We start from the raw sequence: 11,961 nt of genomic DNA, 5'->3' as shown, positions 1-11,961 counted from the left end.
TTTGAGAAAAGTGAAAAGAGACCTGTATGCTGATAACTACTTTACAGGTTTTTTTGTTCATTTTTGTTATGTACATTGGTCCATACATATTTCCTTCACATTAAAGCAATAAAGATAAAAGAATTCAGGTCTTTTTGCTCCATTTAAAAGATGGCCGAATGTCCAGATTGTCGTATAGTACAGCCCAAGCCAAAATAAATGCTAAATTGACAGATTATTGGTGGTAAGAAGATAGGCTTTTATGTGTGTGCAGTTTCACGAAAGGTTATTTTGGGTTTTATTATTAATTAAGGTGGACAGAAATGTTTGACATGGATTTGGATATTCACCAAAAGACATAATATTAAAATCCAAAATAAGCTAGCAGTTGTGGCATGATTGTTGGTGCCAGACAGGCTGGTTTGAGTATTTCTCTAACTGCTGATCTCCTGGGATTTTAATGTACAACAGTCTCTGGTGCAATAAAGAAAAAACATCCAGTGAGCAGCAGGTCTGTAGACGGAAATGCCTTGTTGATGAGAGGTCAACAGAGAATGGCCAGACTAGTTCGAGCTGAAAGAAAGGCTACAGTAACTCTATAACCACTCTGTACAATCGTGGTGAGCTGAAAAGCATCTCAGAATGCACAAAACGTCGAACCTTGAGGCAGATGGGCTACAACAGCAGAATTCAATTCAATTCAATTTTATTTGTACAGCACTTTGACATTGGACATTGTCACAAAGCAGAAGACCATGGCGGGTTCCACTTCTGTGAGCCAAGAACAGAAAGCTGAGGCTGCAGTGGTCAACCTGGTCTGATGAATCTCGATTTCTGCTCAGGCACACAGATGGTAGGGTCAGAATTTGGTGCCATAATTTATGATCAAATTGTTATGCCACATGTACAGCTCAGCGCCACACATTCACATCCAGCGATAAATTACCATCAAGTCGATGACCAAATCCAGGCGTTTTTTTTTAACATTCTGTAAAGGGAACACGAATAACGTTTAATATGGGACCATGCTGGGACATTGGTAAAGGTCCTCTGAATGTATGTTTGGGATTGTTCCTCTACACTGTAAAGAAAAAAATAAGCTCACTGAATTTACTTAATTCAAATGTATACATCGGTTCCACATCGTTGAATTGAGTTACATTAGCACACTTTGTTCGTACATCCAACATGATTTGATCATGTATTTTCAAAGCCCTGAATAAAATCGAACTCCGCCCTCACCCGAACTGAGGATCGAACCCTCATCACTGGCAGGTCAGTGCCAACACCCTCGCGAGATTTCATAATGTAATTGGTTTACGTTGATACTGTGAATTGACCCCGCTCACCGTACATAATTCAGTCTAGTAATTAGAAACTTGTTTAAATTAATCTTAGTATAAGGAATGAAATCATGTTTTGATGAGAAACATAATATTGTGAACGTTATTGCTGCGAACCTTTATAATATCCTGGAAATATCCTACAGCAAACGTTATTAAATTGCCCAAATAAGGACGTGACAAGAATGTTTAGTTACCACTACTACTACTATTACTGCCAATTTACGCCACACGTGCGTTCCAGTGTTGCGCTTGCGCACATATTTTTACGCTTTACGACTTTACGCAATCTGTAACGCACATGTGTGTAATTTCACGACATTGCAGCACAGTATGTGACATTTCGAAATAACTCGTATATTTTCGAACTCCGTGCATTCGAGGTACAATGGGGGGTGGGGGGAGAACGCCTTTGTGTCTTTTGTTGGCAAGCTAGCCAGCTAACTGTGATGATTACTGATGTATATTTTCCTCCTCAAACAGCCATCTGTATACTTAATGTTATAGATTTAACAAGCGAATATGTCTGCATGTTGATTTATCTAAAGCAAATACGTGTATATACAGTATAAATCATTTAAAGATAAGAAGTATTACGTTGTTTACTTCTGATGGTGTATGCAGCCATGTTGATTTGACGTCAGTCCGTAAACTGCGAAGGAACGCTGAGAAGGCTAGTCCGAGTTCACGAGAAGGTATTTGCAGTTGAGGGGCCGTGTTCCTGGTTGGAGTTGGGAATTACAAGTTATCGCCTCTAGTTGAATGCACATCAGTCTGAAGAGAGTCGCGAGTCATCGAGGGCTTTGTGGATCTTCGCTTAGACCACTTTGAATTCGTCAGTTATTGTTAAACTTCAGGCAAGGTCAAGTTGTATTCTATCATTATTCAAATCAGACAGGTGAAATACTCAAGAAAGTAACGCATTCTGTAGTTGTTTAGTTATTAGCTAAGGGCACTTCTCATCTTTCTAGCTAGATAGCTGCCCGTAGCGCGTTAGCACTCTGTTGCAGCTATCTGGAAATTGTGCTTAGTTTCTTTTAGGTAATTCTGCCTTTACTGGCCAAGTTTAGAAAATGACATATCCGAACCGTGTACATGTTGTAAGCTAGATAGTAGGCAGCTAAGCATGGCTGAAAGCTTTTTAACTGTTAGCTAGGGTTGCCAAGACCGTATACACACAGCATATATTTTTAAGCAAACAGCAGTCATATTGCCAGGTAGTGCGTTCTGTTGTTTAATTTTTCGAATTGCATTTGTTTTCTTAGTTTTGGAATAGCGAAAAGTATGCAGCAATGAAATATAAATATACAATATAAACAGCACTATAAACATTAAAACTGAAATGCATTAAGCAAAAGCAAAATCTGACTTTGTCTATAAAAAAACAGAATGACAGACAGTTCAGGACTGCACTTTGTGAGCCCTTATGCTTTTGAGGCCATTCAGAAGGTGGATGTGATGCGCCTGGCAGCTCTAAGTGAGCCGGAACTGAGGCTTTTGCTGCCGTGCCTGGTGAGGATGGCGCTCTGTGCTCCTGCTGATCAAAGCAATGCTTGGGCCCAAGACAAGAAGCAGATCCTGCGTATGCTCTCTGGTGTGGAGGCAGTGAACTCTATAGTGGCACTGCTTTCGGTGGACTTCCATGCTTTGGAACAGGATGCCAGAAAAGAGCAGCAGCTTAGGTACAATGAACAGAGCTCATACTTGTTGGCCTGTCAGTGTAAAGTACACATTTGTTTACAGATGTACAGTGAAAATTGGATGTCAGCATCAACATGTTACTAATATCCGAAATGCACCTACTTTTTGACTCATAAAGCAGCCAATGTGCCATATCCTGTAATATGGAACTTATGAACATTATTATAACATTACTATATTTTTATACAGATTTGTAATGTATTTATTCATTTACATATCTGTTTAAAAATATAGTAATGTTCATAAGTTCCATATTACGGGATATGGCACAATGACTGCTTTATGAGTCATAAAGTAGGTGAATTTTGGAACCCTGCTGTCCTAGCTCAAATAACGTGTTTGTCATTGTCTCAACAAAGGCATAAGGCAGGTGGGTCAAACAGTGAGAGTATCCTAGTCTCTCAGTTACAGCATGGTCTAGCCCTGGAGTTTGAACACAGTGACCCTCTTAGGAGACTTAGACTGGTTCTCAGTGAGCTGCTGGCCATCATGAACAAGGTGCCTACTTATCATTGCATCTATCTATCTATCTATCTATCTATCTATCTATCTATCTATCTGTCTATCTATCTATCTATTCATGTCTTTAAAGTTGTTTACAATCCCAAGCCTGTTATATTTGTTATATAGGTAGCTGACCCCAACAAGGAGTTTTTTCTCAAGTCCTCTGAACTATTTGAAAGTCCAGTGTACCTGGAGGAGGTTGCTGATGTTCTTTGCATCCTTCAAGCAGGTGATTGCAGTCTGAAGAAAAAAAAAAAAACATCCAATGATCTAAGTGATTACAAAAATGGTTGCTCCAAAATGTTGTATCTCTGGGAAGTTAATCCTGTAGAGGTAAAATGCCATCTTTTAGTATGACTTTTTAAAAACATTCAGTGATAGCAAAATATAGACATGGACTGACTATTCAGCCACCAAATATATTCATCCCAATATAATAATGATCATAATAAGTTTCACATTTGATGTTTGGTCAAATAAGTAATGATTTTATTCAAACAACAGCACAGCACTAAAGATCCCAATTAGCAGATTGTGCAATGTACAACAGAATGTTTTTTTTTTGGATGCATATTCATGTTTGCAGAATAGTGTTCACATGTTTGCACTAACAAAGTGGTAATTTGTGACAAAAATCAGCATTTCTTTTCTTCAGTGTAATTCAGTGAAGTTATTTTCAAGATAGGCACAACAAAGAGACAGCACATAGTTTAGATTAAGGGCAGTAACTGGTTTAACACTGATTTTCTGTAACAAAAGTACACAATAGTAAAGATATCTTGAAAAAAAAAAAAGAAGAGTGATGCGACACCACAGCTTTATTGGCAGTGTGTGGGAGCAGATAGATTATTAAAACATAATCATGGTCTTGTCCATGATAATCATTTTTCTTTCGTTAATAATCATTTTCTTCTTGCAAAACATGTTGGTAAAAAGTTGCTGCAGTGTTTCTCTACATGAATCTCAATTTTTAAAAAAAATGAACAATCTAACATTATATTAGTTAAGTTATTAAGTTAGGTAATTGAGGGTCCACACTGGTCTGCCCTGGTTGGATTTGATTTAATTTGAGTTTGTTTTTGATTTTCATTTGATTTTGCATACTGTCACATATAAGCTTGTTTCTTCTGTAAGTGGTCCTTGCCACTATCTTTTGGCATTAAAATAATTACTATTTTACTGACAAGTTACAGTGTTGTAATTGGACTGTTTAATTTTTTCCCCAGAATAATTTATATTCGCCAGGGTTTTTTTTAAACCGGTTAACACTGATCACTCCTCAAACTATAATCATACCATCAAACTTTCACACTGTGCTTTCCCTATGTGCTAGTAACATTTATTGTGCTTTCATTGAAGAATAATTCTGTCTGAAAACTTATAAATAATTCTGTCTCCCTTGCAGAACTGCCCTCTTTATTGCCTGTCGTAGATGTTGCTGAGGCCCTACTGCATGTGCGAAATGGAGAGTGGTTTCTTTGCCTCCTTGTTGCCAATGTCCCAGACAGCTTCAATGAAGGTATTTAATGAGCACAACTACTACACTTTGAATGCATTGTGTTGTATTTATAACAGATTTGAGTCATGTGACATCATAATAGGCTGTAGCTGTAATTGTCTGTTATTTTATTCACTGTATTCTTACACAGTATAAAATAATGTAACATCACAATTTCAGATGTCCCCAAATTACAATTACATGATCCGTATGAATTATGCAATATTATATATACTCTAGTATAGTATAACTGTATATGATCTATAGTTTTTATCATTTTTCAGGTCATCATTGAGTCAGTGGGAGAGACATTTAATTTCAGTCTAAATTATCCAAAATGTGCCTCGGTGCAGATATACCTTTCAATCATGTTGAACATCAGTGGTGACTCAGTTTCTGACATTTTCTGGCATTTGTATTGACTTGAAAAAAAAAAAAACAAAACAAAAAAAAAATCTAAATGCATTGGAGCAAATTTTCATATTCACTTACTGACTGAATTTAGAACTTTAGAACTGAGGTGCTAGCAGACTGTGAAGACTGTGTAAGAATCACTGACATCTTAAAGCAAGAGAACAAGGAAGCACTTTTACAGGAGAAAGCTGTGAAAAACACTCACCATCCACAATCCACTTATTAGGAGCACCTGCACATTGATGCAGTTATCCTGTCATATGACTGCCTAATGGGGAAAGAATGTGGTCATAATGGCTTATGGCATGGTTGATGGTGCCAGGCGGGCTGGTTTGAGTATTTCAAAAACTGCTGATCTGTGATTTTCATATCTCTAGAGTTTACACAGAATGGTGTGAAAAACAAAGAAACATCCACTAAGTGACAGTTCTATTTCTTATATGTATGGTTATTAATATTACTGACTTAAAAAGCAAACTTTGTCACATTCAGAAGGGCTTTATTGGAATGCAGATGCTAATTTGAAAATGCTAATTCAAATGTGTATTTGCAGTTGTGTTTCCTGTGTGTACACGCATAATTTAAGACATAATTTATAATATTTAATATTTACAAATATATTTTCACAAACAACAATGCACAATGGCTGCCAATATTAAATCGCTAATGCAAAGTCTGTTTGACATTTTGAGTGTCTAAACTGATATTAGTCTGCCATGTTGAAAAAGCATTCTTATCCTCATGCTCCAACTCTGCCAAAAATAACACAAAAGCAATCCTGGTTGCATATGCATTTTCACTGTCAACAAGGTACGTATGGGCTTCTGAGTGGCACAGCAGAAAAGCGTTCACTCAAGTTCAAATCCCGGTGATGCTATAGCCATCGGTGGCCGGGGGCCAAGAGCAAAATTGCCCTGTGACATAGCATGAGCAGCAGTTCGCAAAAATGTAGTTGTCTGGCTTCATGTGTTTTGGAGGACGGGTGTGTTAATCTTCACCCGCCCTAGTTGGTAGCTGTTTGGGGAGAGCTGACTGGTGGGTGGGAATTGGCTGGTGACCAAATTGGGGAGAAAATGGAGGGGCGAATCTTAAAAAAAAAAAAAAAAAAAAAACCAAGGTATATCAAGCAAACACTGCAGGACTTTTTTTGTGTTTTGGAAGTTGGATTAACCTCGTAACAGGTGTTATGCCCTAGTTTCCCTCTCCTCACACACCTATATTGTCAGAAAGCAATTTATGTATTTGAATTAAATTTAAAAAATTTAAAAAATCTCTCTTCTATGTATCATGTATTCTAACATGATACAATCATACTGCCATAGTATTTCCTTCCTCCAAGAAAAAAGAATTAGGAAATTGCTGAAGGGATAACACAGGAAAGTGAGAAGTAAATAGAAAGGAACAGTAATTGATAAATGGAGAAGTAATATAACCTTTTGGTGTTTGTGAACAAAAAGAGATGCATGCATAACCTGGTTGCAAAAAGACCTGAGCAGCCTAGCAACCTGATGCTACTTGATTATAATCTGACTGAAGAATCTACGTGTAATTTTATTTTGGAATCAGACTCACGTTAGCTAAAATATTATCCACTTATGGTTATGAATTACCACTAAAGGGAGTGCGATTCGGCTAAACTAACACTTTCAGATGGCGTAACTCTAGAAGATCCTTGTGACTTGATGCCCTGTCAGTGGCTAAATGAGCCTAAGCAATGGCCTAGCCTGCAGTGTTTAGTCATTGAAACTCGGAGTATTAATACTTAAGATAATTTATTGAATTGAATTTATTGAATTGAAATAAATTGAATTTATTCAGTGAGGTTATTATAACAACAAAGGGGGACTATATCTCTGGAATGGGATGTTCAGAAAGCACATATGAGTGTGATGGTTGAGTGTCCACAAACCTTTGACAATATAACTTATGTAGGTTTGTTAAGGCAATATAAATTAGGCATGTTAGCTAATGGCAAGCTAAGCCTGTTAAATGATTAATTAACATGCCAACTTGATATAGTTGGCTACTTAGCTGAGATAATATGGGCACTGCAAAGATGGAACTCCTTGGACCAATCAGCCCTTCTAATTACCGGTAAGCACAACCATCATCTGTTGGCTTGGAAAGGTGTCTGATTCGATAGTATGCAGTAAAAACAAATGTGTTTACGAACACTTTACTGATTCTGACACCCAACCGCATTTGACATTTTAGAATTTGCTCTTGAAAATCACCATACTCTCATACGCTTTTTTTCTGCAACCAGGAGACGCAGCTGATGTCAGAGTGACTTGTATCACTTTGATCTATATGAAACTTTAAAAAAAAAAAAAAATTATTATTTATCAACTTTCTGAGATTTTAGAAAAAGCGATTATAGTCTGTCTTATTTTTTGACTTACACAGTTAATTTTTGTATTGTCATATTTTTTGACTATCCAAAGCAAAATTAACCATTAACCAATGTGTGTGTCCAATCTCTTAGTATGTCGTGGTCTTATAAAGAGTGGTGAACGCCAAGATGAGGAGAGTGTGGGTGGGAGACACAGGACTGAGGCACTAAGACAGCTGTGCCAGATGAACCCATCTCAAGCCTTTAACATCAGAGCCATGGTGGTGAGACCTCACAGCTATGCTAAATGCAGCTTGCATTTAAGACTCCCATAAATCAAGCTTTACAACCTCAACTACACAATTGATTATTGTTAAATATTACTAAATATTATCTTCTCTTATTCTCACCAGGTGGAGGAATGTCACCTACCAGGTTTAGGGGTGGCTCTGACTTTAGATTATAAGCAAAGCAGTGCCGACAAAGCCGTTAGTCCTTTAGTGTCTTATGTCAGTGGTCTGCTCCTGGGCACCAACAGCAAAGTGCGCACATGGTTTGGTATGTTCATCCGCAATGGGCAACAGGTGAGAGGTTGCATTTATTTATGCGGTTTACACATAGGCGTCTGCACAGTCACTCATAAACACCCTCTACGTGTATGTGTGTGTATATGTGTGTGTATATATATATATATATATATATATATATATATATATATATATATATATATATGTATATATCTACCTATCTATATATATCTATCTATCTATCTATATCTATCTATATACATATATATATATATATATATATATATATATATATATATATATATACATACATAGCAGCACAATGCAGATAATCATGCAGATACAGGTCAAAGGCTTCAATTAATGCTCACATCAAACATCAGAATGGGGAAAAAGTGTGATCTCTTACACTGACTCTAACCGTGGCATGGTTGTTGGTGCCAAATGGGCTGATTTGAGTATTTCATAAATTGTGTAAACTCTAGAGACAGTTGTGTGTGAAATTCCCAGGAGATCAGTTTCTGAAATACTCAAGCCAGCCCATCTGGCACCAGCAACCATACCATGGTTAGTCACAGAGATCACACTTTTTCCCCATTCTGATGTTTGGATAACTGCATAAATAAAAGGAATACCTGTACACCTGCTCAAAGTAACCTGTGTGTGTGTGTGTGTGTGTGTGTACATGCAGTGGATATAAAAAGTTTACACACCCCTGTTAAAATGGCAGGTTTTTGTGATGAAAAAGGTAAACCAAGATAAATCATGTCAGAAATTTTTCCACCCTCAGGGTGAAATTACAACGTATAAAAATTGAGGGTGTGGCTGTGTTCAGAATGAATCAATCACATTCAATCTCGTGTTCAAAAAGTAATTATCATACAGCTGTCATCAATGAAATTATTCTCATTAACCCCAAATAAAGACCAGCTGTTTCTGTAGGATTTTCTTGACATCATCTTGGTTTTGTCTAACTGCTAAAGCCATGGTCTGCAAAGAGCTGACAAGGCCTGTACAGGGTCTCGCTGTCGAGAGGAATCGATCAAGAGAGGGGTACAAAAAAATTTCCGAAACATTAGATGTACCATGGAACACCGAGAAGGCCGTCATCAGGAAGTGAAAAAAATGGAGCACCATAGTGACATTATCAAGAACAGGACATTTAGAAAAGCACAAAGCAAAAACCTTCCAGGGAGGCTACCAAGAGACCAACGGCAACATTATAGGAACTGCAGGAATATCTGACAAGTAAGGATTACTCTCTGCATATGACAACAATCTCTCCTATTCTTCACATGTCTGAGCTATGGGGTAGGTTGGCTAGACGGAAGCTCTTTCTTACAAAAAACATCCAAGCCCAACTAAATCAACCCAAACCATGTGGCAAAAAGTGTTATGGTCTGGTGAGACCAATTCCAAAAGATATAATAATTTCCTAATTCCTAAAGGTATGTTTGGCAGAAAAAAATTTTTTTTTTTTTTTTTTTTTTTTTTTTTTTTTTTTTTTGCTTTACTTGTATACTTCACATTGGCACATTAAAGGTGAGAAAAGATCTGACATGGTTTATCTTACTGTCATTCTTTTACTTCACAAAAACCTGCCATTTTAACAGGGATGTGTAGACTTTTTGTATCCCTTGTGTGTATGTGTGTGTGTACATGTATGTGTGTATCAAATTATGATAGCTCTCTTTGTGTTAAATCCTTGTACATCTCTGCCTGTGTCTTTCTTCCCCTGATTTGGCATCAGAGAAAGAGTCAGAGTAGTTCAGTTTTATGGCAAATGCGGAGGCAGCTGCTGTTGGAACTGGTAGCCATCTTGCCTTGCTCACACAGTACACGTGTGCCCAATGACACAAGGCTCAGTCCTGAAATAGAGGGCAGCACAGCGTACTCAAGCCTGAGAGAGGAGCATGTGGTGAAAGCCAGTTCATTACTCAGACTTTACTGCGCTCTCATGGGCATTGCTGGCCTCAGGTACTGGTCTCATACAGATTGCAGCCAGACAATCTGGCTATTTTGCTTAAATCTCACTTACACAAATAAATTTATTATTTGTATGTACAGTGCTATGAAAAGTATTTATTCTCTCCTGATTTCCTCATGCATAATGTCGTACAAGACATGGAGAACATGAGGGAACACAAGCAAAATCTTTAAAAGCTCATTTCAATTTTTGAAGGAAAAAAGGTCATGCAACACTTGTATCACCCGTGTGAAAAAGTCTAAAGACATTGAACGGGTTGGCCAAGGAAAACAGCAGCAGAAACATTGTAAAAGCTGTAAAGAAAAAAATCCAAAAAGAACAATCAGTGACCTCACCAACAACCTCCACAGGGTAGGGGTGAAGGTATCAAAATCTACCATTTGAAGAAAACTTTGAGAGCAGAAATATAGAGGCCATACCACTCCAAGATGCACACCGCTCATCTGCAGTAAGAATGGGAAGGCCAGATTAAAATTCGCAAAGAAATCCAGAGATGAGACGCAAGTGATGGAAAGCCAAAGTGTGAAGAAAGAAATCATCTGCTCATGACCCAAAACATCCAATCATCGGTCAAGCACGGTGCAGGTAGTGTCATGGCTTGGGCTTGCATGGCTGCTTCTGGAGCGGGCTGACTAATTTTTATTGGTGATGTAACTCATGATGGTAGCAGCAGAATTCAGAATGAAGTCTACAGAAACATTCTGTCTTCCAATTTACAGAGAAATGTATCCAATCTAATTGGGAGGAAGTTCATCATGTCGCAAGACAGTGACCCAAAACACACTGCCAATACAATAAAGGAAAAAAGTGGAAGATTTTAGACTGGCCAAGTCAACCACCAGAACTTAACCCAACTGAGCATGCATTTCACCTGCTGAAGAGGAGACTGAAGGGAGGAACCCCCCCATCCCCGGCCCAAAACAGCCAACAACTGAAAGAAGCTGTGGTACAAACCTGGAAAATTATCACGAAAGAAGAATGCAACAATTTGGTGATATCAGTGGGTCGCCAGCTCAATGCACTTATTGCAAGCAACAGATATGCAAACAAATATTAAGTGTTATTTGCTTTAATTTACGTTAAGTTTATCTGTTCCTATGCTTTTGCTCACCTAAAAATCGGGTAGTCTGCCACTGAAGGTGCCATGCTGCAAGTTGTTTAACACATCTATGTATATATCAGGAAATAAAAGAAATTCTGATCTATCATCTCATATTCATCTTTTGATCTCAAATCCAAATGTCTTCTGAATTCTCTTTGCCATCCCAATATTTTTGTAGGGGACTGTATACTAAATCTTGTTTAAAAATCTGAAAAATTAAGTGTGACAAATATGCAAAAATAGAGGGGCAAATACTTTTTACAGCACTGTATATATTGAATATAAAAACATTTGATTAGCTATTGTTTGAACATGCTGCTGGTTGAAGCTGTGAATACATTCGTAGCATGATGAATTTAACAGTGCTGTTTGTGGTCCTCTCTTTTAGACCCACAGATGAGGAGGCAGAGCAGCTACTCCAGCTGATGACCAGCCGCCCCCCTGCTACGCCTGCTGGGGTCCGTTTTGTCTCTCTGTCATTTTGCAAATTGCTTGCCTTCCCTACACTTGTCAGGTACTTCTTGTGTTCTGTCAGTTATTTAAATGAAGGAGTTTATTTCTGTCTAGATTGGCC

At 37.8% G+C, this 11,961-nt stretch overlaps 1 protein-coding gene across 6 annotated transcripts in view; it reads left to right on the top strand.

Moving 5' to 3' along the window:
* The first annotated feature begins 1,653 nt into the window (after positions 1-1,653).
* ints2 (integrator complex subunit 2) overlaps positions 1,654-11,961 on the top strand; it is an 81,363-nt gene continuing 71,055 nt past the window's right edge. Inside the window, exons 1-9 of one of the 6 annotated variants that reach the window (XM_053241377.1) lie at positions 1,658-2,179; positions 2,711-3,004; positions 3,383-3,521; positions 3,654-3,756; positions 4,933-5,046; positions 7,925-8,055; positions 8,185-8,355; positions 10,049-10,275; positions 11,776-11,901. In XM_053241377.1, the coding sequence (XP_053097352.1) occupies positions 2,712-3,004; positions 3,383-3,521; positions 3,654-3,756; positions 4,933-5,046; positions 7,925-8,055; positions 8,185-8,355; positions 10,049-10,275; positions 11,776-11,901 (1,304 nt within the window). In that variant the 5' untranslated portion in view covers positions 1,658-2,179; position 2,711. Of the gene's footprint in view, positions 3,005-3,382; positions 3,522-3,653; positions 3,757-4,932; positions 5,047-7,924; positions 8,056-8,184; positions 8,356-10,048; positions 10,276-11,775; positions 11,902-11,961 lie in introns of all 6 variants that reach the window. The other 5 variants (XM_053241376.1, XM_053241374.1, XM_053241379.1 and 2 more) reach the window with 5 other exon arrangements.

This window comes from Pangasianodon hypophthalmus, chromosome 17 (assembly GCF_027358585.1).
Source record: "Pangasianodon hypophthalmus isolate fPanHyp1 chromosome 17, fPanHyp1.pri, whole genome shotgun sequence".
Taxonomy (NCBI): domain Eukaryota; kingdom Metazoa; phylum Chordata; class Actinopteri; order Siluriformes; family Pangasiidae; genus Pangasianodon; species Pangasianodon hypophthalmus.
This window is presented reverse-complemented; position numbering and strand designations above follow the sequence as displayed.